This window comes from Thunnus albacares, chromosome 23 (genome assembly GCF_914725855.1).
Source record: "Thunnus albacares chromosome 23, fThuAlb1.1, whole genome shotgun sequence".
Classification (NCBI taxonomy): Eukaryota; Metazoa; Chordata; class Actinopteri; order Scombriformes; family Scombridae; genus Thunnus; species Thunnus albacares.
This window is the reverse complement of record NC_058128.1, coordinates 7,228,922-7,251,901: the sequence shown is the minus strand read 5'-3', so window position 1 is coordinate 7,251,901 and position 22,980 is coordinate 7,228,922. Positions and strand designations below refer to the sequence as shown.

Genomic DNA, 22,980 nt, shown 5'->3' with positions numbered 1-22,980 from the left:
CCACTAGAATTGAAATAAGTTCTGTGGGTTTGAACAAAGTTTGACTGCACACCATGGGTTTATACCAACTGTCCTGCTAGTGGGGTGGTGGTGATGGGAATAAAGAAATTAAACAGAGAGTAAAATATGTCTAGAATAGCTTGTCAATCAAAAGTTTTGTAGCCTTTGAAAATCAGGTATTTCATGTTTGACATAGTAAACTTTAATTAAGGACAAAGAGGCACTCATAGTCTATTTTGTGCAGTGTGCTGTGATGTCATTTAATTAGTCATTTTAATTTTCTGTGGAAAAGGTGGAGCAACAAATGATATTATTGAGTATGGGTAGAAATTTCTGGCACAACTTCACCTACTTCGAACGCTCACGTGGAAAAGGAAAGAACGACTTCATAATGAAAGTTGTTCTCCACACCACAAGATAAATTTTATTAACCTCTGGGACAGTGTTGTGTCACTGCAAAAGAAGACGTACGAGAAGTAAAGATGCATAGTAGAGATTAGGAACCTGAAGAACTAGATACTAGAACTAGATTAGTGACCTTAAAAACTAGGTACAATATGAAGTATGAAAAATAAGAATTAATTAATACAGTATACATAAACAATAAGTACAATTTGGCTTGAATGCACTTCTGTTGTGGTTTTAATGGCTTCTGCTGAGTACTCTGCAGACCATCGGTGCTATTTCTGTGTTCTTGCACTGAAATAATCAAAGCTAGGATCCATTTCAGCTAAAGTGTGACCAAAGCAATGCTCATATGTTGCCCATGATTAATACTGATCTATTGCCTGGCCTCATTAAACTCCCAATGCACTTGTTTCTGTGCTATCTATCAATTATAGACTTTTATTGTAGGAAGTATTTCTTTATTTCATTGTATTTATCGAAGACTTGTATACTGAAAATCCAGAAACTGCCATGCGGAAGTGACGTTAGCGTGTCAAGTAGCCGTTATTAGACCGGAAGTTGTGGCAAATGTATCTAATACTCAATAATATGTAACTTTAAAACAACATAAAGACCGTATTATGAAAGATTTTTTTTAAATTACTCAGTAAATAATACAATCATAATTATATTTATTGTTGTAACAGACTTTATAGGTGTTATTAGTGAAAAAACAGACGAATTATTTTCCAAATCAAGGTTTTTATTTTCAAGTACAGACCGGATGTGTATATTAGCTGTAGCTAGCTTGACTGGCTTACATGACAGTTTGTACTACTGTCACTGGTAGTTGCAGCCAACTCGTCTGGTGCTGTTTTCTGGTGCATTGACAAACATTTTCGCAGTTGGCTGAACGGACTGAAAATGTTGTCCTACATCATTGGCGTAAGTACACTTTAATGAAAAGTATCCAGACTCGTTTTAAATCAGCTTATTCCTTTTGCGTTAGCCACGGCTAACATTAGCTACCGTTTAGTTTTCCCCAGCCAAGGGGTGTGGGGAGCTGGACGGGCCTGACCATATGTACTAGCCAAGCTATGACTCATTTCTCCTTGTTTGGGTTACACATGAAATGGCTTGACTTTAGTGAGTCAACGCCCTGCGGAGGTTTCAAACAATTGTTAGCTAATGCTAGCACGGCGGTCTTGACTCAGTCTGTCGCTTCTGATCTTTATCGCAGCTGATCCGAGGCGGCTTTGACAGCATCATCAACCTCATCTTCAGACTTCTCTTCTCAAAGAGGAGGCCTGCAATCACCTTACAGGACCCCAACATCAAGTATGCACTGCGGTTGATAGACAAACAGGTAACAAATCTGAATGTTTTCTTACAAACATTGAACTCTACACATTTACAAACGCAGCAGACGCGTTCAAGGAACGCCACTGTTCTGTTTGTTTTTGTCGTGCATGTTCACTGCAGCTTCCTTTTCTAAGAAACTGTTTCTGCTTGATTAGATCGTCAGCCATGATACAAGGAGGTTCCGCTTTGCTTTGCCGTCCCCTGAACACATCCTTGGTCTTCCTATTGGTTAGTATGTGCACTCAAATCATGTGTTTGTATATTCAAAATATGAAAACTAATGGACATAGTTGCTGTTAGTGATAATCAAGCTTGATAAGGAGCTGTTGACACCCTGTTATTCCCAAATGCAAAGAATACATCTGTTTTCATTCCCAGGGCAGCATATCTATTTGTCTGCAAAGATAGATGGAAAGCTGGTCGTCCGTCCGTACACGCCGGTGTCCAGTGATGATGACAAAGGCTGTGTGGATTTGGTGGTGAAGGTGCTGTCATCAAAGAAAAGTTATTGCTGTTCAGTTTAGAGGTTTCATTCTGTTTTTCTAAGCCAGTTTCCCTGTTGTCCCCCCTCACAGATTTACTTCAAAGATGTCAACCCTAAATTCCCAGAGGGTGGTAAGATGAGTCAGTACTTGGAGAGCCTCAAGATCAACGACACTATTGACTTCAGAGGACCCAGCGGCCTTCTGGTCTACAAAGGCAAAGGTGAGCATCAAATCATATGTAGATGAACAGATGTTTGTAGCAAGTGAATCAGATGAGACACGTATGATGCTGTAACTTTCAACTTTCCCTCTGCAGGAGTATTCGCTATTCAACCAGATAAAAAGTCACCAGCTGAGACAAAAACAGCCAAACATTTGGGCATGATTGCTGGAGGGACAGGTAAGAGAAACTTTTTACCCTTTTCACTCAGGAAATTGATCGGCAGGGACATCTCTCCTTGTGATCAGTTTAGTTGGTGGATGACGGCCTGAACAATAATCACATTCATTAAATACACAGGATATTGCTGTGTGAAATAGCACTTCTGCTCTTTTTCGCTGGAAGTTATTGTTAGTTTTTTCTCAAAAATTCATATATATATATATATATATATATATATATATATATATATATATATATATATATATATAAAATATATATTATTATATATATTAATATATATTAATATATATATATATATATATATATATATATATATATATATATATATATTATTATATATATTATTATATATATATATATTTTTTTTTGATGATGGTCTGTATTTTAGACAAGCTGCAGGAAACCCTAAAAATTAGCTCCAGCTCAGTTTTCATGTTTGGATTTGGATTATTATTCCAAAACACATTATGAAATACTTAAAAAATGCTTGGACTGCCGACGTCTGATGTAACTTTATATGCTGTCGTCCTGGCCAGGATTCTGACCTCAATGGGACTTAAAAAAAAAAAAAGGCTAAATAAATATTGCTGAATCATTCTTCAACTTGCAAAACCAACGTTTTCATACCAGCTCATGTTTGTTTTAACAGTTGTGTTCTAAGTTTGATTTCCCAGTGCATTAGTGCAATGCTTTTAAGCTGCAAACGTTTCCCATTTGTCAGATTTTTACATCAGTACATGAATGCAGAGATGCAAAAGTTTGCAGACACCCAAACACTGCACCCATGTCTCGTTCCAAAACGATGCGCATTAATCTGCTGCTATAAAAGCCTCCTCTCTTCTTCTGGGAAGCCTCTCCATAAGATTTTGGATCCTGGCTGCAGGGATTTTCTCCTATTCAGCAGCAAGAGCATTAGTGAGGACGTGACTGATGTTGTCTGATAAGGCTTGGCTCACAGCTCAAGTCCCCAGACGGGCTTTATGCAGGCCAGTCAAGTTCTTAAACACTAAACTAAGTGTTGCCACAAAGTTGGCAGAACTTTACTGTCTAAAATATCATTGCTGTAGCATCAAGATTCTCTTAAAGTGGAAATACTAATAAGGGCCACATACTTTTGACTATGTAGTGAAAATTATTGAAATTCGTTGTCTGAAAGTCTAAATATTAGTGTATATAACTTAACAAAACAATGCACCTCATTCTTTTTCTTGGGATCTGTTTTCTTGCAGGGATCACTCCCATGCTGCAGCTCATCACAGCCATAATGAAGGATCCACAGGACCAGACAGTGTGCCACCTGTTGTTTGCTAACCAGGTGTGTTTCAGTAACCAAGGGTCACATGATGCACTTTTGTTATTAATGTTATCTGCCTGCTTATATAATATGAAGGAATTGATTGTAACAAACAGGAAACTGGCTAAACTGTTTCATGCAGTAGTTTAAAACCAAACACCTTTTTCTTCCAGACAGAGAAAGACATCCTGCTGAGACCAGAGTTGGAAGAGATTCAGGTCAATAATCCAGACCGGTTCAAGTTGTGGTTCACCCTGGACAGAGCACCTGACAGTAAGTTCTGGGGGTGTCAAAATGGGCCTTCAATTTCAACCTTGAAATCAAAAGCAGGATTGGCAATTGTCCCTGTATTTTTTTTCTTTCCACTCTCACTTACTTCCAAAAAAAAAAAAAAATTTCAAAAACAACAGTGTAGCTTATAAATAGCCTGCAGCTGCATTACTTTTCAAGACACCATGGCCACTGCCGCAGTCGGAGATGATGGAGAAAGAACAGAACTGGAAAATCCTCTTGCTTCACCGATGTCACTGTTGTGGCAACATTTTGCCTTCCCTGTGATTTATGTAAACAATGAACGTGTTGTTGACAGAAAAACTACAGTTTGTAGGCTAGCCTACGCTACATGCCTCAGGAAAGTTGGAAATGTATCGACAGTTTTGAATTTCCCAGATTAACAACTCATAAGCAAAATGTTAAAACACAACCGACGCCTCTTTCCTATTGTAGTAAGGTAGAAAACGAGCTACAACCCAATTTTCACCAAAACGAGCTGGACTAATAACATTGGTCTCACATTGGTGTACAGCCAGCCGTGAGGTGAGTGCACAGGAACTGTCTAAAAAGTGCAACACGACTAAAACTTAAACTTAGTTTCCTCACCTGTGAGGAAACTCAAGCTGTTGTTGTAAAGGACCCTTCTGCCATCTAGTGGCTCTTCTTTTTGTTTTTCTGTTTGATAGTTTGTTACCTCTTGATTGGTGAAATAAGTTATTGTTGTTACATTTTAAATAATTATTTCAATTTGACCATATGGCCTTAGTGTGATACATTCCAAAAAATATATGGCAGTTATATCACACTTGATACCATGTGGCCTTTCTTTTTAAGGAAGAATTTAAAAATGGTTTTATGCCTTGACAGTTGCCAGATTGAGCGTCTGTCTACATGTTTGGTGGCACTTTACAGATCCCTTACATTCAGGACATTTTTAAAATTACTGTGTAACCGTTGATTCTGAGGACATTTATTTGAAAGGGTTACGCAATATGGTAATATGGTGGTAAAGGAGAAATGCACTCAGAGTTCTTAAGAAACAATCTAATATGCTAATATTTAGTTTGACACACAAAACTACACACTGAAAACTGAGCATTTTCTGTCAGTTAAGGAATTGTCAAGAGTCTTATTTATTATTAAGAATTTTTGCAAATTTACAACCCAAATATGTGCGCACTTACTAAATAATCCACAACACCAAATTGCACCACTCTTCCTGTAAAATGTCCTAAAAATTAACAGTTACATACTGTCAAATTACACAGAAAAGCAATATAAAATTTAGAGCTGCAACAATCAGTCGATTAATCAATTAGTTGCCAACTACTAAATTAATCAGTAACTATTTTGATAATCCCTTAATTGTTTTAAGTCATTCAAATTCTCTGTTTCCAGCTCCTCAAATGTGAATATTTTCTGTTTTCTTTTGTCTTCTATGACAGTAAACTGAACATCTTTGGGTTGTTGACATCAACTTTAGGTCTGGGAAACAGTGATTGATTTTTCACACAATTTCTGACAATTTATAGACCAAACAACTAATCAATTAATTGAGAAAATAATGAACATATTGATTGATAATGACTATAATCATTAGTTGCAGCCTCATTAAAATTAAGGGACCTGTAAAATAAAGAGTTACCAATAACGTCAACACTATGACACTCTCGGCTGCAGTACATCATTGTCACCAGTAGGTGTCACTAGTGAACAGTGTGTTAAATGAGGCCTGAAGTAAGTCTAATAAATCTGTTAATCAGTGTTTCATACAGTCTTGTTCTGCCAACACTCACAGCAGCTTACAGAGGTCATTATAAACAAAAACCTTCTTAGACTGAGTTGTATTTAAACTTGTGTGTCTTCTCTGTGTGTTTCAGACTGGGAGTACAGCCAAGGTTTCATCAATGAAGACATGGTGAGCGAACACCTGCCACCTCCCAGTGAAGACACCCTCATCGTCATGTGTGGACCTCCACCAATGATCCAGTTCGCCTGCAACCCTAATCTGGACAAAGTCGGCCATTCCAACAGCCGCAGGTTCACCTTCTAGACGTCCATCCACACCAGTTAATTCAGGTTTGGCCATTGAAGGGTGTCCAGTTATCATTTTCTCTACCCTGAAAGCATTAAAGCACTCATATAGTACAGTTGCAGTGGGTATTGCACTATATATGCTATATTTATGCCATGATATTCATCATGCAACAGAATCACAGCACGGACCAATTCATGTAAGTCGTAGGTGTCATGGAAGGGCAGGAAATTGTGAATATTTGAGTGTGTTTGGGACTGAAGATGAGGATGCAGAGAAGGATTGTTCAGATGTAAGTTTTCAGATGGTTTTGTTGTAAATGAGGATGTGATTCTAAACCTGTTGCAAACCAAAACCTGCTGCGGCCTCTGTGGTTTCAACATACCAGGAAGTTGAGGTTTACTGGCTTTTTTCTGAGTGCCTTAACACTTGCAAAAATTTTTTTTTTTTTTTTTAAGCACTGTTAAGAGAATTGTGAGCACTTACTTCATTTATACAGAATTGTATTAATTATTCCATTATGGCTTTCGACAATGTGTTACCTGCTGTTCATCTGTTGTTAAGCAGTGTCAAAATTGTCACGTCAAAGGTGTCAATAATTAGCAAAAACATGTTCTCAGTTGTTTGTTGAACGTGATGTGGTTACTTATGCGATGTCTTTGCTTTAAGTCTGGCAACAGCTGCTACTTGTGTTTGGATATGCAACATAAAATCAATTGCTACTGAATTATTGATGCTTCAATTATTTAATTATCTTGTGTTATGATGGAGCGACAGGACTCTGTCAAACCTATAAATCATCCTCATCTACAAGTGTTTGATTATAATGGTGTCGTAGTATTTTCCTCGGCTGTTTAAAAGGAGATGCTACTGAGAGTAAAGACAATTTTTCAAAAGAGAAAATGCTTTTTCTAATTTTTATTACCAAAAAATTTAAAAACAACAGAATAAAACCATAATTGGTATGAATGACAATATAGATTTGGATAATTCCTTCCAAAAAAACGACGACTTTGGTTTCCATGTTTACTTTCAATCATGCTGTTTCTTTTAAGTAATGGTTCCAGCATTTTGGGAAATGATATTTATTCACTCTTCATGCCAAAAGATTGATACTACCTCCATGTCTGTGTGTTAAGTACAGTGCTGGAAGCAGGAGGTGCTTAACTTAGCATCAAGACTGGAAACAGGGAAACAGCTAATCTGGATCTGTCCAAACTAGGATAAAAAAATCTGCCTACAAACTACTCTAAAGTTCACCAGTTAACATGTTATATTTTGTTTGCTTAATCCACACAAAAAACAAAAAGGTGTGGTTTTAGGGGGAGTTACATGCTGTAACAATTTATTGGTGAACTGTATCTGGATTAAATGAACAAGATAAAACATGTTAATTTCTGGTAGGTGTATTTTTGAACTTCTCCTGTTTCCAGCTTTATATTTAAAAGGCACAGACATGAAGGTAGTGTCTTCTCATCTAACTCTCAGTAAATGGCTGGATAAGTGTATTCACATAATGTCAAACCATTTCTTTACGGGATCAGGTGAGCCAAATTACAAAAAAAAAACATTTTCTCAGTTCCTCCAGTATCTAGCCACACTGTTTTGATTTTATTTGCTCGGGTTTTCAGATATTCACTTGATTGACTTCCAATACAGTGGATGTGAATGGAATTTTGTTTGTGGTGCGCAACTTCGAAAAATTCAACTTCAACAGCAATCTCCCTTTTCAGAAACAATGTCCTTGTTACTCTGAATACTCTGCAGAAGGCACACCATGTGTTTCTGTAATTTACTAAAGATATGAGCACCACACATGCATTTCATTCATCTCCGTTGTATTGGAGCAGAACTCTTAGACTTGGGATAAATCCTTAAAACCCGGCCAAGCAACTCAAAATAATCTGCATGGCTAAATACAAGGAGAGAAAGTGAGAAAATGTTTTCTGTTATTTCAATGAACTCACCCTTTACAACAATATGAAGCAAATGAACGTACCACAAAACGAAAATGAATGAATCTGACTGCAGCCGTGGACATGAAAACCGTTCAGTGCTACACTCAAAGAGCAGTAATACAGCTGAGGATAAGTCCTTAAAATAAGGGAGAGGAAAAAACAAAGTATGCTCACCTCACTGATTACTGAAAACACAAATGCTTGAATAATAAAATAAATGCAGAAAGAGGTACACTGACGGAATAAAAATCTCGCATTTCCAGGTCATGCATTATAGTTTGGCTTCAATAAATATATATGTTGATGGAGGCTATGGCTGTGCTTGATGATGAGAATACTGGAAAAGCAGCGGTCTCACATGTTTACTGTAAAGGTTGGTGGGAGGTGGAGCGATTGGCACAGTTTGTTCTTTTTTCACAAAGCCGGGTGAGAACAGTGACACGGAGCTCGGTGTCTCAATCAGATGTTGGAGTTGGCGTCGGTTTCTGCAACGTGAACCTCTGGAGGGCAGACGGAGACCTCCTGGAAAAGCTCATCTTCCTTCAGCATGCTCTGAAACACAAAAAGGACCACCGAAGAGTTTTATAAATGGCTCAGGTTTGTACAGTTTGTCCAGTGTTGGTCAATCTTTTTACACAGCATAAATGAACAATCCTTTTCATTAGGACAGTCTCTCACCGTCAGATTGTTGATTCCCTCAGAAAATGCTCCTATCTGTCTAACAGTCCCTTCAGAGTCTTCCATCTGACAAAATATACAAACAGAGGATCAAACATGAGCGATAACTCAAGTACAAAGTAAAGAAATTCATTAAAAAATGCTTCAATCATTGTTTGAATTGAAGATGAAAGAGGCTAAACACCATCCAGACACCACCTGACTGGTTTAGTACCAGTGGGGGTCTTACCTGTTCCAGGTGGTCAAAGTTTTCCTCGTAGATCCGGACGCCCCTCTGGAAGCTGCTGCTTTTGGGCATTTCCACATTTAAGGGACAGACGTACTCCTCGCTGTCATCATGGCGTTTTTTCCTGAGAGTGCTGAATCCGCCGAATGACAGCCGTCTTGGCTGAAGGAGGGAAAGAGAAAGAAAGAATTATTTGATGGAATACATGTTTTTGAATCTCAGTACTTATGAGGAAGCTGCTGATGTTCAGCATTTTGCACTAAGTGGAGCTGAAGCTACAAAATTAATCTTTGAAGCACTTTTTCAGGCGGAAACATTAAACATTCCCCACTTCCTGCTTCTCAATGGATGCATTTCTTTGTAATATATGATGGTAAATTGAACTACTTTGCAAGATCTCTTACAAAACAGGTTTCTGATCACAATGGGACTCAAAAAAAAAAAGACGTGATTGACATGTTTCACTAGTTTCTGATATCTTATGGCCAAGTCAATGAGAAGAGGAGGGTCTTCGGCAATGACTTAATGGTTTCTAGGGTCTGAGCAGTTCTTATATGAATAGAAAAGCTGTTCAGAGATTTGGGGCGGCCACCACAAAGACTCGGTCGCCTCTATTTGTGCCTGGATCTCGGAACATCCATCGAAGCATCTGGTTGGTCGACCTCAGTGCTCTAACTGGAGTATGATGATGCAGGAGTTCTGCTAGATAAGGTGGTGCCTGCCCATTTAAAACCTTAAAAGCCAGCAATAAAATCTTAAAAATCAATCCTACAACAGACAGGAAGCAAGTGAAGAGAGGCTAATACTGGTGTTCTGTGATCACGCTTTTTTACCATTTAGAAGACGAGCAGCCGACAGCAGAGGACCAAGAGACATCTGATCCACACCCACATACAAAGAATTACAACAGTCTAACCCAGAGGTAATAAAAGCATGAATAACTCCTTTGAAATCTTTGGGAAGGAGATGATAGGTCTTTACCTTGGCTGAGAGTCTTAACTGAGGAAAGCTAGTTTTGACAACTGACCTAATCTATTTATCAAATTTGAAGGAGCTGTCAAAAATCACACCAGGGTTCTTAACAAAAGCTCTGTTGTGAGAAGCTAAAGGGCCAAAAGTATCATCAGAGTCATCCAACAGGTCAGGTCGTCCAAACATAACTATCTCAGTCTTATTTTCATTAAGATTGAGAAAATTTAAATCCATCCAAGTTTTGAAATCTTTTAAGCAGTTCAGCAAAGGCTGCATTGAATCTTTTTGTTTTTATAGGCAGATAGATTTGTATAGTCTGTAGATGAATCTATAATAAAAATAATTGTTAGGTTCATGATAAAATGTACAACAGCAGTATTTTCTAGTCTTGTTTGCGTGATAAAACCACAAAAACAGTAATTAGACCATAAAAAGACTAAAACTTTCCACTTAAAGCACATTAAGCAGCTCCTAACATGGACCATATAATGTTCAACAACATTATTATTCATTAATAAAAGGCCTGATGAAAAAATAGCCTGATGTATATCTAATTCTGTAATAGACATTATACCTTCATAATACCTACTTAGATCAATATATTTGTCTAAAACACAGTTAGACAGAGAGGGATTTGTTTGTGAGGTGGTGGACGTGCAGTTACCTTGACCTTGGCGGTGGCGGTGAGGACGGTGTAGTCGGGGTTTTCCAGACAGTCCTGTTTGAGCCGCTGGGCCTCGGAGCCGATGAGCAGGTGGAAATGTGTGGCCAGGTGGCGTCTCAGCAGGGTTTTGTTGGGAGGGATGTTGAGCAGAAGGGCGAGCGACTCCACGTTGAAACGAGGCTCCAACACCTTCGGAGCACGTAGATATTTGAGAAAACATCATGGGGAGAGGTCAGAGAGGGTAACGGCCATGACAGAGAACAGTGTCTGATACTTGTTGTCTTGTCCGCTTTGTGAAAAAAATAATGAGAAATTATTTAGGCATATTACTCAGTCTTGTTATTCTCTTTCTTTCTTCTATCTTAACGTCAAACAAAAGGTCGGCAGTCTGCAATAATTTATCGTTCTCTCCCTGATGTAATCTGATAATCTTATATATAAATTAGAATGTCGTCAATAAACCGAATCAACCCTGTTCAGTTTATTCAGCAAGTAGATCTATTTACTATCTGTCACTAATAACTTCTCATCCTCTTGAAGTGACAGAACAATTTTTTGAAAGTTTACAAAATACAGCAGTGAAAAGGCACATTTACTGCTTTTATTTTAGGAACATTGCATAGAAGCTATAAGTTCAGAGCTGCAACAATTAGTTGATTAATTGATTAGTTGATTGAAGGAAAATTAAGAGACAACAATTTTGATAATCAAATAATTGTTTTGAGTCATTTTTTTAGGAAAAATGCATTAATTCTCTGGATCCAGCTTCTTAAATATAAATATTTTCTGGTTTCTTTAGTCTTCTAACTGAATATCTGTGGGTTGTGGACTGTTGGTTGTGACAAAACAACATTTTTCACTTTTTACTGATATTTTATAGACTAAACAACCACTAGTAATCTACTAAGTAACCATTACCACTGAGTAATCATCAGTTGAAGCTCTATGTAAGTTACTACATTCTACTTTTGTAATTGTGCCCTGTATTCATTTTACTTTTTTGCAAATTTCATTTCACATGTTCTCTAATTTGCCGCTACCATAGTTATTTCCCAAAGGAATTGTTATATTTCATCTAATTTATCCAAGCATTCCTCATAATCCTCATCCCTTGTCCCCACCCGCTCACCATCAGCCCTCCATGAACACCGCTGCCTCTCAGATTTGGGGCGTATTCTGCCAGATCTACAGAGCGGAGCCACTCCATCACTCTGTGGTTTGTCCACTGGGAGATCTCTGCCGGTGTGATGTTGTTCTGGACCGAGACGACAGAGTAAAAAAAAAAAAAAAAGCATATTTCAGAAGCAGATAGATCCGACACAGGTTTAAAAAGTCTTTAAAACAAAAGGAAGAACGTGTGGGTTGTGACTTCCTGTGTGATACCTCATCAGAGGGTCGTCGCCTGAGACAGCTGGGTTCGTAGGAGTTGAGGCGGAGAACCTGAATGGCCCTCTTGATGCTGAGGTGATGGAGAACACTGCCCACCTTCAGAGACAGCAAGTCCTCCTGGGAAACAGACACAGGATCAAACCACAAAGAGTTATCACAAAGTCAAGTCACCTGTTGAATGATTTATTTAGTGGGCAAGTTCAGTCAGAATAGAAAAGTTTCTTGTCACTTTAAAGACAAAGTAGCTCAACAAGCTTTCACACAGGCTCCACTGCAACGTGAGAACGTTTGAGAGGTTGTGAGCTCACCACTGTCATGTAGTGCAGCATACGTCCATCAACCCGAGCTTCATCAAAGTGACTTTTATACTGCGGGAGGCCAATATCATCCAGCCATCCTGAAACATCAACATCAAGGATTTAATCTGGAGGTCTGACAGTCCAGTGCAGTCATTTTCACAAGCTCTGAGATGACATCACACTCACTGGTCACCCAGTTGTGGTCCAGTTTGCCCTTCAGATCGTCCTCCTCTGACCCGAGAGCCTGCAGGGCCAGCTGGAGCTTCTTCCTGTGTAGTGGCTGCTTCATGCCCAACTCCTGATGATGTTAACAGCAATAAAACATCACACACAGGAAACTTCAGACAGCAGCAGGTCAAAGGTGAAACAGTAATTTTGCATCCAATTTCTTTGAGCTTAAATCACATTCACAATTCATTAATCTTTAAAACTTTAAGCCAAAATGTGAAAGGTCTGAAGTCAGCGTTGAAAGGGGTTATGAAAACTACAAATCGTAAATGTGCTTTGTTTCAGCATAATTGTTGAATTCTGGAAATATAGCACAGACCTTTAAGAGATTAAAATCTGGTCTTTTAGCTCATTTAGGTTTTCTGACACCACTGAAAACAGGAAACTGTCAAAAGTCAAATAATCCAAAAATAGACTAGGCAGGAACTAACAGAAGGTCACCCAATCATGTGTGCTCCAACCAACAAACTTCAACTTATTCTCTTATTATTTCTTTATACATTGTTAAGAGGTATAGAAAAGGCCTGAAATCTGAAAAATGTGCCATATAACAACACAAAGCAGCACTGTGATTTTGTTCAAAGAAAACAGTAAATAATAATAATGTTGGTGTAGTAAATATTTCTCCTGAAGACACTCTCACCTTCTCCAGATCGTGTTGTGAAGCCTGCAGTAGTGTTTGTCCAGATTTGATCCAGCTCTGGCCTTGGGCGACATATAAACCGAGGCCCTGCTCATGCATCCACTCGGACACCTCGTCTTTACTCCACCGTGAGAAAGGAACATCAACAGCACTGGCAGAGACAGAGACAGAGTATTGATCACAGTAAATCAACATATAGAACCTTAACTAAACACTGAAGTCATTTAGAAGACTTTTCTGTATACAGTATTTTCTTTCCCATAAGATCAAAAGGCCTGTAGAGCTGCAACTAATGTTTTTTTTGTTTGTTTAAATTAATTCATCTGACAATTAATTTTTTGATTAACTGATGTATCGTTTTGTCTATAAAATGTCAGAAAATAGTGAAAAGTACCCATCATGATTTCCAAAAACCTATTAAAGTTAAAAATTTGAAAGACTTGAATGAAGGATTACATTTGGCAGCCTCCCTCATTAGTAAACTATTCAATCACAAACTTTTTTTTGCAGTAGCTTATGTTTTTAAAGCTATGTCTGCACTGTATTATAGGTTATGCCTATAATTTATAAATATTATTCCACCTACTTGTTTTTCAATTCACGTGACCAGCCGAGACGAGGGCCGGCTGTGGCTCTGACTCCGCCTCTCCTGAACTCCATCTCTGCAGCATCGTCGAGGTTGAAGGAGGTGGAGTGACTCCTCTTTAGCCTGCAGGAGTGAATATCACAGAATAAATGAACCGAACGTGATCTTATATTACAATAAAAAGCAGCTGACAGACCCCGGCTTGTTACCTGCCAAAGAATTTCTTAAAGCCTTTGGACTTCTTTTTGGTTTCTGGCGAGGAGGACGGAGGAGCTCCATCCTGGGATTTCCGTGAAGGAGCACCAGCCAAGTCCAGGTGATCTGTGCCTTTACGATCTGTCTCAGCTGTAAAATAATTACGTACATATTAACATGTACAGCCAAATATTTAAATAAAACTGGACCAACCATAACCAACCATGAGATTTTGGCCAAATGCTGCACTACAAGACTTTCTTTCAGGAATCTACCAGCTTCAAACAACACTACAGCACAACTAGAGGAAGCTCCGCTACAATCCAGGTTTTTATTTTACTGTCCAAGTTCAATAACCTTGAATATCACGACTGAGATCACCCATGCAAAGGACTAGTAGATTACTACAACACATTCCACATTTCCAGCGAATGAGAAATGCTTCACAACTTAACTGGCCGCCATCAAAAGAGCTTAATTGCAGATGGTCTGAAGTCATGGATGAGGGACAGCTGGATGATTTAGTGAGATCATTGACAGAAACACCTCAAACCACAGACAAGAAACAAGAAAAACATCTTTAAATGAAATAAAAAACATTTTAATGAAGATCAAAGCAGTGATTCCCAACTTTTCTTGTGAAATATTGTTTAGTTTTACCTCTTTAGGCCTCTAAAATTATTCAAATTGAACAGTCAAGAGGAAAATCACTCTTTGATTTAATTGCACACACCTCATTGACTTTTGACCTATGTTGAGGGATCACAAGTAAAAAAGGTTAGGAACCACTGATTTAGAAAAGTGGGGGGAAAGTCGTTTGTATGTATCAGAGGGCAGTGTGACAATGTGATCATCTGTCATTAGACTGAGCTCATATGGTCACATTATTGCGTCAGTATTGTCTTTATGCACATCCAGCTGTATCATCCAGAGCTGTAGGGCCAATCTGCTCTACTGTACCTAACGCAGGTGCACTTGCACTCCGTGAGCGATCTTCACAAATACCAGCCGTGGTAAAAACATGAGAATCGGTAACAAAACATAAAAAGACACATATTAACATAGTGAAAAATGTGAATGTTGTAAATTCCAGTACTGCATGGCAATCAGGAGCTCACCCAGATTTGGAGCACTGGCCGTCTGCTTGCCTCCACGCAGCTTGAAGAAGCCACGACCGAAGGAGGCGCGGGCCTTCTTGGTACCAAAACTGTCATCACTTGTGGCATTTGCTTTTGGGGAGGAGGAACCAGATCTCGCTTTATCTTTAGTCTGTGAGGAAAAAAAAAAAAAAGTCCATACAGAGAAGTCAGAATAGAGGACAAAGGGGGAAATGTAGTTTCATGATTCAACCACTAGGAGGCAGACAAGGACTATCTGCAGGACAGGCTCACACAGCGAATCCTGTGATTGGTCCTGTGACCACATAAAAACTGATATTGGATGGACTCACATTCTTCATAATCAAAGTTCAAAAAGAAAAGAAAATGAGTGTTTACACCATTGCACTTAATATGACTTTATCAGGCAATGTATGCTGCTTAACAGCATACATTGCCTGATCAGGTCAGTCGACTTTTTCCACTAGAGACTCGACCTGCGCACATCAGAGAGGGCCTGGTCTTACCTGGTCAGTGCTGCCTGGTTGTGGGACGTCTGAGGAACTGAAAAAGCAAGGAAAAATATTAAAGATTCATTCAAGAACTGAACCAGTGGTTACAGAGTCCTGAAATATTCTCTGCATGAAGTCGAAGTACTGTTACTTTGCTGATATACCACGTTTATAAAGTCAGATCAATGGTATAAACTACTGAAAGAAAAGAAAGAAAAGGTTCATGTAATAGTTTACTTCAAATAAGAATGACATGAATTCCCTAACAATTTAAAATGCTACTCAACAAAAAAAGGACAATGTACGATTAAACAAAGCAAGATAAGATAAATCCTTTACAAAGTTCAATACTTCAGACAAAGTGACTCTTTACAAAGTGATGATAAAAGATCAAAGATAACAAACAATTACAGTAACATGAGTAACTAATTTGTCGATTGGACAACTGAAACTAAACTGCCAACTTCAGTGAATATAGTAACCCGCACATGATCTCTAAAATCTGTGACTGCAACATCAGCCGTCATAAATTCAGACTGTTCAGGACAAACTGTCTGCTTTTGTAAATTAAATTAACTTTGAAAACTTCAGCCAAAAACATCAGCTAGAATAAATTTTGTGTGAATAATTCAATGTATCCAGTGCACCAATTCCACCCATGAGAGTAAATAAAGCAAAAGCAGGAGGTTTGGTGGCCAAGCGAACGTACTGAAACTTAAAAAAACCACAAGCAAATAAACTAAACTAAACTAAACTAAGCTAAACCTAGCTCCAGCAGAACAGAATATTTCAGGGGACGCCACAACAGTTTTTATTGTTTTCTGTTGTATTGTGACAAGCATAACAAGCATTTTTGTATTTTTATTGCACTGCATTTCTTTATGACACATATGTGTGATCACATTGGTGAATATGTTTCTTAATTAGACTGAGTTGTATTTAGTCACAGCTTTTTTTTTTTTTTTTTTAATTGTCAATGTGGTGAAAATGTTTTCTCCATTTCCTTGTATTTAGTCTGTTTACTTGCATGTCCTTAAGCTACAGTGCTCTCAGTGCTTGAGCTCTCTGCAACCGTGTGGTGGGTTTTTAATAACATGTAGTAACAGGAAGTAGACAGAGAAGCGTTGAGCGATGAGCGTTGGTGTTACCTTTCTGCTGCCTGTAATTGTCGTTCTCTGTCCAGTTCATTCATTTCAGACAACACTGCTATACATGGAATTGACTGAAAAAAAGGCAGAAAGTAGCAGTGAAAAACATGATTAATTGGACATATTTTCTCCAACAGCAGAACATTTACGCAGCACAACAAATAATAAGCCAAACAAAAGCTTTGAATTCCTGGTTAAAACTATTTCAGCGTGGGAGGCTGAATTTTAATTTTTTTTTTTTCAAAGGAAGTCTAGAGTCTGGCGTTCATCCTGTGTGCAAATTGTTTTGACAGAGGTTTGTGTTTACCTCGCCAGAGCTCCTTCCTGCCTCCCCCTCCAACGGTAGAGTGACCTGATCCACCTCCATGGCTACAGGAAGTGAGGGATCATCTGGGATATCGTCATAGTCGTCTTCCTTTAACTTCTCTGAGAGGACAATTAGTACAGTTAAGAGGGATAAACTGAATCATAGACACACCTAGATCAGTTCATCCTGCCATAAAACTAAGTATATGTCATCAGAGAGAGCAGTTAAATAATGTAGTGTATGAAAACAGTCTTTTGAGCACGAAAATACACAAAAATGTATCTCTTGAAGTTTATTTTCTTCATATTAGTGGTTATTTGGAGGTCAAATAGTTCCCAATTAATTACCAAATCATTTCATCTAGGCCTGCAACGATCATTATTTTTATTATTGATTCATTTGTGAAACATATTTTCAAATAATCAACTAATTGTTTAGTCTATCAAATGTGAAAAATGCTGGTCACAGTTTCCAAGAGCCCAAGATGAAGTCTGTAATCTTGTTTTGTCCGACAACCTTAAATATTTTGAACTTCAAATAATTTAAAAACAGAGAAAAGCTAAAAATCATCGCAATGGAGAAGCTGGACTGAATCAATCTTGATAATTGTTGACTTTCTATCAACTATTAATTAAACCCCTAATATCATTGATGAATTTGATAAATAAATGTCTGTTTACTAAGACAGATCTTAAGAACATAGATTTTCAAGATATCATTTTATCAGCCTTAACAACAAGTGAAGCTGCTTGTATACAACTTTAATTCAATATTAATGCAAATTTCATGGTTAGTACATCACATAAATGATGAGTAACATTATTGTGTATGATCTTTAAACACAGTCTGACCTTTGACCAGCTCCTGCACTTTCTTGCATTTTGTAAGCGACTCCTCCAGCTCTTTTATCCTTCGCTCCTGTAAAAAAAAAAAACACACATAACATTACAGTGACGACTGCTTTAAGTAAATCAGCGACCACATCGTCACATTACACTGCACCTTCTCATTGTTGACGGACGTCAGTGACTCCAACACCCTCTTCATCTTCAACATTTCTGTATCTAGAAAAAACAAAACAGGAAAAAAAACAGATGCTTTATGCTTGTGGAAGGTTTAGTGTAGCTTCAAGCTCACCCAGCTCTGAAACCAGCCAGCACAAATCAGAAATATTGAAGTCACAGGGGCTCAGTGTGCTTGTCAGCAAAGCTTCTGTCTCAGCTTGTTGCTGCAATGAACTCTTAATTCAATTATCGCCACAAAGTATTGAAAAGTGGGACTTTGTTTGTTTTAGTGGGAGCGCTACACAATTAAACATGTGCCAACCACTGGGTAATCTAATCCAAAGCAGGTTTATCCTCAAGGCAAACCTCATGTGAACTCTAAATGTGTTTACATGAGTAGAGTTTCTGATTATATTGTGGTAGAGAAGTAGGGTTGAGGTTTTACAGCATTTAATCCGATCATTATCCAGTACGGAATCTGCTGTTTCAACTTTAAAACTGCTCTAATGAATATACTTTACATGATTTGGTTCAGTCTCACTGGTCTGCGCAGCGTTGCTCTAAAAACCCAGCGTACGCTACCTGTCCAGCACTGAACAGCAGACAGAGAAAGTCGGTGGAGCGTTTATCAGCTTCACTGCCAGATATTTCCTCTAGGAGTTGATGGAAACCAAACAAGAGCTAAAAGCAGAGTGAATATTGTACATAGATTTGATAAGTGGTGGGAGGCATTCTTTATAAGGTGATAATATGTCAAAGCTGTGTTCACAGCTTGTTTCTGTCCCAAAATCAGCTATTACAGGTTTAAGTACAAAGGTTATTTACAGTATGATGTTTGAGAACCAAAACATACAGATTGATGCTCAAAGAACAGAGTTTTTAGCCATAAAGCTAAAAGAGCATTGCTCTTTGCTATAAAAATTAGATAAAAGATCTGATAAGATGAGATAAACTATGAGCTTCCCAAATATATGATAACTATTTGGAACTGAATCCAAAATAAAATGGTAACCTCTATCAGAACTCAACCCTAATCTATACAGTATAAAAGTCAGGGTGGCCTCTTGGTTGGGCAGACTACAGTTTATTTAACCATCTGGGTTCAAATGAGCTTCTGAAAAGTCCTTTAGAAAACCTTCCTCTTCTGTAGGTGACCTGGACCTCTGACTTTTTTGGGAGTAAAGCCAGCAAACTGCTAATTTCCCTACCTAATTGCACTGCAATTAAAAAATTCCCAGTCAACACTTTGCTTCAAAATCATCAGCTAGAGGCGTAGCTTTTGCAGATTTGATGTTGTCAGTGTCTGAACAAACAACTCGAGTCTGTACAGGGAGTTGAAAGACAGAACAAATACATAAGATTGTGTTATACGGCAACATGAGACTCCCCTTTAAATAAATGGCATTCCTTTACCATCACAGTGGATAAGATAATGTCAGCAGCAGACAGAAGGAGTAGTGGAAGTCAAACAGGCAGATGTTTGGTATCGACCCACAGACAGATAAGGCAAAATAACCTCAAATTACCTCATTACAGTTTGGACTGTCTGAAATGTTAGACAGTGAAAAAAAAAGTTTAATGGAGGAATTTCACTTCTCAAATCCAAATGAAAGAGGAGTACTCATTATTTTTTCAGGAAGGGTGCTGGAGGGGGATCTGGTGTTACTGGAACAAGGAATGCTTATTTGTCCAATCCTCATAAACCCTTTTGTAATATTAGAGTCGGACTCCATGAAATGGTACGAGACGCTCTCAGACCATTATTAAAACAGCTCCGACCTCTCTCTCCTCCGTCAGCTCTGTTGTGGCTCTCCACCCTCAGTCTGCTCTCGTCCTTCAGCCTCCTCAGCTCCACCTCCCGCTCCTCCAGCTGCTGCTGCAAAAGCTGGAGCTCCTCCTACAGATAAAAGAAGACATTAAGTTAACACTCTGCATTCCCCGTCACATTTTTTAGTAATTCAGGCTTGGGAGGACGGATGTAATTCATTTAGTCAGGTTACAAGATAATTTTTGAATCATCGTTCGCTCGTAGAGCCAGGACGCACATTACTGAGTACGTGACTCATACAAAGTTAGCCTCTGAAAAAAATTCATAAACAGAAAAAAAGGAAGGGCATTACCAAGACTTACAGTATAATAAATCATAATAAACTCAACTTATTAAACTTAACGAGCAGGATAATGTTACAATTACAGCAGCGCCCAACTACGGCTACAACTTGTGATTATTTTTATTATTGACTCAAATCTGCTAACTATTGTGAATTCAGTCAGTTATGAAATAATTAATTGTGTATAAATTAGTCAAACTGTCAGACAACAAAACTATTAGTAAGATTTTGTTAGTCAGTAGATCAGTTAGTTAGTTAGTTAGTTAGTTAGTTAGTTAGTTAAACTCTGTGTTCACTATTTAACACACTGTAGATCTCGTGAGATGACCAGTGGTTCTCAAACTGTTTAATGAATCTCATTTACGAAGGAAACAAATAATCAAAAAAAAAGATTCAAGATCACAAGATTCATGTCAGCAAGACTCATTCAGAAAGTAAAATGACAGTACAAGAAGTACAAGATTGGTAGAAATATGCAGTTTGTTTTCTATGTGTGATGTTATTTCAATGGAATTCAAGTCATTTTGTTACTTGTCTCTCCACTATTGTTAATATTATTAACTCTTTAACGTTAAGAGTTTTAGAGGCCTGCTGAGATGAATGTATTGAGAATTTCACAAGAAAAAAAAGTTACATCTCAAAAATATACACGGGAACTCTTCACAGTTTGGGAACCAGTGCACTAAAACCAATATACTGCAGAATGTTATATGGTTAGTATACAAACCGTAGTGTATAAAATACTGGACGCATCATCAAAAGCTACCTGAAGAACGTACTGTTCAGAAAACTAATTCCAATCAAGATGTACCGATTAACAAGAAGTGTAGCTTTATGACCAGAGAAATGTACCATAAAAAGAAGAATGTGCTTACTGTAACTCAAACTGTGTAGTTAATATGTTGTTTCTGTCTACAGGTGTTAATAGACAAAAGCTAGTAGAGGATTTGAACCTGGTACAAATCTTGTAACCGGTACAGGTGGAAGCACTTACAGCGAGTGTGGTGGAAAGTCAGGAAAACAGGGTGCAGCGGTGGAGAAGGAGCAGGTTTAGAGGATCTTAAGGGGCCAGAAAGAAGAAGAAGAGTACAGGCTGGAGATTAAATCTCGTTCACCTCATCTCCAGTGAACCGCTTAGTGTTCCACTTTGGACGCTTGACAGGTTAGCATGTTGCAGAAAGATGTTAAAATAACAGTAGAGAGGGAGGAGGAGGAGGAGTGGAAACGGGTGAAAAAGGGGGCAAGGAAGGAATGAGCAGAGAAACAATGTCATGGAGGTAATCACAAGGTTTTAAACATGTAATGATGCACTTCAAAAGGACAAATCAATTCAGATCTGCTGTCATAGTTCAATGTACAAGAATGAAGTGGGTGCTAGCTGGACTTCCTTTAGCAGTGAACTGCACACACTCACTTTAGTAGCTTTGAGTTTCTTCTCACACTGCAGTCTTTCATTCTCTATGTCAGTCACTCTGAACCGCAGGTCCGTTACTTCTTGGTACAAGCCCTGGGGAGGAGAAAAGAACTCCCATTACCCATTAAACTCACAGCGAAACCTGCACTGGGGGAGGTTTATGGAGACTGTGTGGGAGAGATTTCTGATTTTTTAACAGAGGGGAGAATTCCTTCCAAAGGCACCAAACATTATTAACAGACTGATGTCCCTCAGGAGAGAATTTGAGAAGCTCTGTCCACACACGGAGACAAATCCTGGACTAAAGAGAAGCGTCATAGTCAGTTACTGTGAAACTGCTTTTATCCCTATCAGCAACAGTGTAGGAGTCAGAGAAACTGTGACTAAATGAAATATGTTCTGTTATTTAGGAGGACTGTTAACCGATTCATTTTTAGCTTTGAACTCTAGTTCATCTTAACTCGGTTTTCTCTCACTTTATTTACAGTCCTGTCACATATCTCAGCTAGACATGCAATATATTGTCCTTTTAAGGGTACATTAGGCTACATGAATGGTACTATACATGGACTAGACAACTTAAAAAAGGTTTTTCACATAGCAAATATCTGTACATAAATGGAGGAGACTGTCGGTGCACTAATACTGTCAAAAAATGTATTGATAGTGCAAAACAAACAAACATTTTGTCCCAGTTGTTTTATTGTTAAATTGTCCATTTGTGAGGAATACGTATTGATTATTTTGTGGATTTATCAATTAATTTGTCATTCAGAAATATTGAAAATGCCTTTCAAAATTTCCTAAAAGTCCTTGATGACATTTTCAAATTGCTTGTTTTGACCAATAAAAACCCAAAAGATATTTAACTTACAATTATATAAAACCACAGAATGTTTTTGCTTGATAACTGACTTAAACAATTAATCAATTATCACAATTGTTTAAGATACATTTTCTATCTATTCACTAATCGATTAATCGTTTCAGCTTTTCTACAGTTCCCATCATGCCATGAGCAATGTAAATAGGAAATATAATGTTGCCATTGGCTGTGTCCATGTATCAGCGATGTTTATGTATATATTAGGTTCTAATAAGGAGTTTCTTTTTATATGAATCCTAAATACATTTATGGACATTTACCCTCAACACAAATTTAAGAGTAAGTTGCACTGTGATCTGGTTCGACTAAAGTTAAAGAACTGAGAGGAATCAGTGATATTTTTGACACAAAATGCATCAATCAGAGGCGCTAAAAAAATAAACAAATACAGCAAATCAGAATACATCAGTATTTCTTAGATGGA

At 38.0% G+C, this 22,980-nt stretch overlaps 2 protein-coding genes across 3 annotated transcripts in view; one reads left to right on the top strand and one right to left on the bottom strand.

Annotated features, from left to right (window-relative positions):
- The first annotated feature begins 1,190 nt into the window (after nucleotides 1-1,190).
- LOC122975235 (NADH-cytochrome b5 reductase 3-like) lies at nucleotides 1,191-6,966 on the top strand. The gene is made up of 9 exons (XM_044343575.1): nucleotides 1,191-1,332; nucleotides 1,628-1,753; nucleotides 1,905-1,977; nucleotides 2,128-2,234; nucleotides 2,325-2,454; nucleotides 2,551-2,634; nucleotides 3,867-3,952; nucleotides 4,105-4,204; nucleotides 6,085-6,966. Exons 1-9 carry the CDS (start codon nucleotides 1,312-1,314, stop codon nucleotides 6,255-6,257), a joined length of 900 nt encoding a protein of 299 aa, XP_044199510.1. The 5' UTR covers nucleotides 1,191-1,311; the 3' UTR covers nucleotides 6,258-6,966.
- Nucleotides 6,697-22,980, bottom strand: part of ppfibp1a (PPFIA binding protein 1a) — a 30,931-nt gene continuing 14,647 nt past the window's right edge. For both annotated transcript variants that reach the window (XM_044343563.1, XM_044343562.1), the window contains exons 7-25: nucleotides 21,671-21,763; nucleotides 19,925-20,042; nucleotides 18,144-18,205; nucleotides 17,993-18,059; nucleotides 17,142-17,260; nucleotides 16,835-16,908; nucleotides 15,702-15,738; nucleotides 15,196-15,346; nucleotides 14,092-14,227; nucleotides 13,883-14,005; nucleotides 13,297-13,447; nucleotides 12,612-12,723; nucleotides 12,435-12,523; nucleotides 12,121-12,243; nucleotides 11,867-11,992; nucleotides 10,738-10,926; nucleotides 9,105-9,263; nucleotides 8,876-8,941; nucleotides 6,697-8,749 (exon numbers count right to left, since the gene is read on the bottom strand). In XM_044343563.1, coding sequence (XP_044199498.1) covers nucleotides 8,657-8,749; nucleotides 8,876-8,941; nucleotides 9,105-9,263; nucleotides 10,738-10,926; nucleotides 11,867-11,992; nucleotides 12,121-12,243; nucleotides 12,435-12,523; nucleotides 12,612-12,723; nucleotides 13,297-13,447; nucleotides 13,883-14,005; nucleotides 14,092-14,227; nucleotides 15,196-15,346; nucleotides 15,702-15,738; nucleotides 16,835-16,908; nucleotides 17,142-17,260; nucleotides 17,993-18,059; nucleotides 18,144-18,205; nucleotides 19,925-20,042; nucleotides 21,671-21,763 — 2,088 coding nt within the window. In that variant the 3' untranslated portion in view covers nucleotides 6,697-8,656. The remainder of the gene's footprint in view (nucleotides 8,750-8,875; nucleotides 8,942-9,104; nucleotides 9,264-10,737; nucleotides 10,927-11,866; nucleotides 11,993-12,120; nucleotides 12,244-12,434; nucleotides 12,524-12,611; nucleotides 12,724-13,296; nucleotides 13,448-13,882; nucleotides 14,006-14,091; nucleotides 14,228-15,195; nucleotides 15,347-15,701; nucleotides 15,739-16,834; nucleotides 16,909-17,141; nucleotides 17,261-17,992; nucleotides 18,060-18,143; nucleotides 18,206-19,924; nucleotides 20,043-21,670; nucleotides 21,764-22,980) is intronic.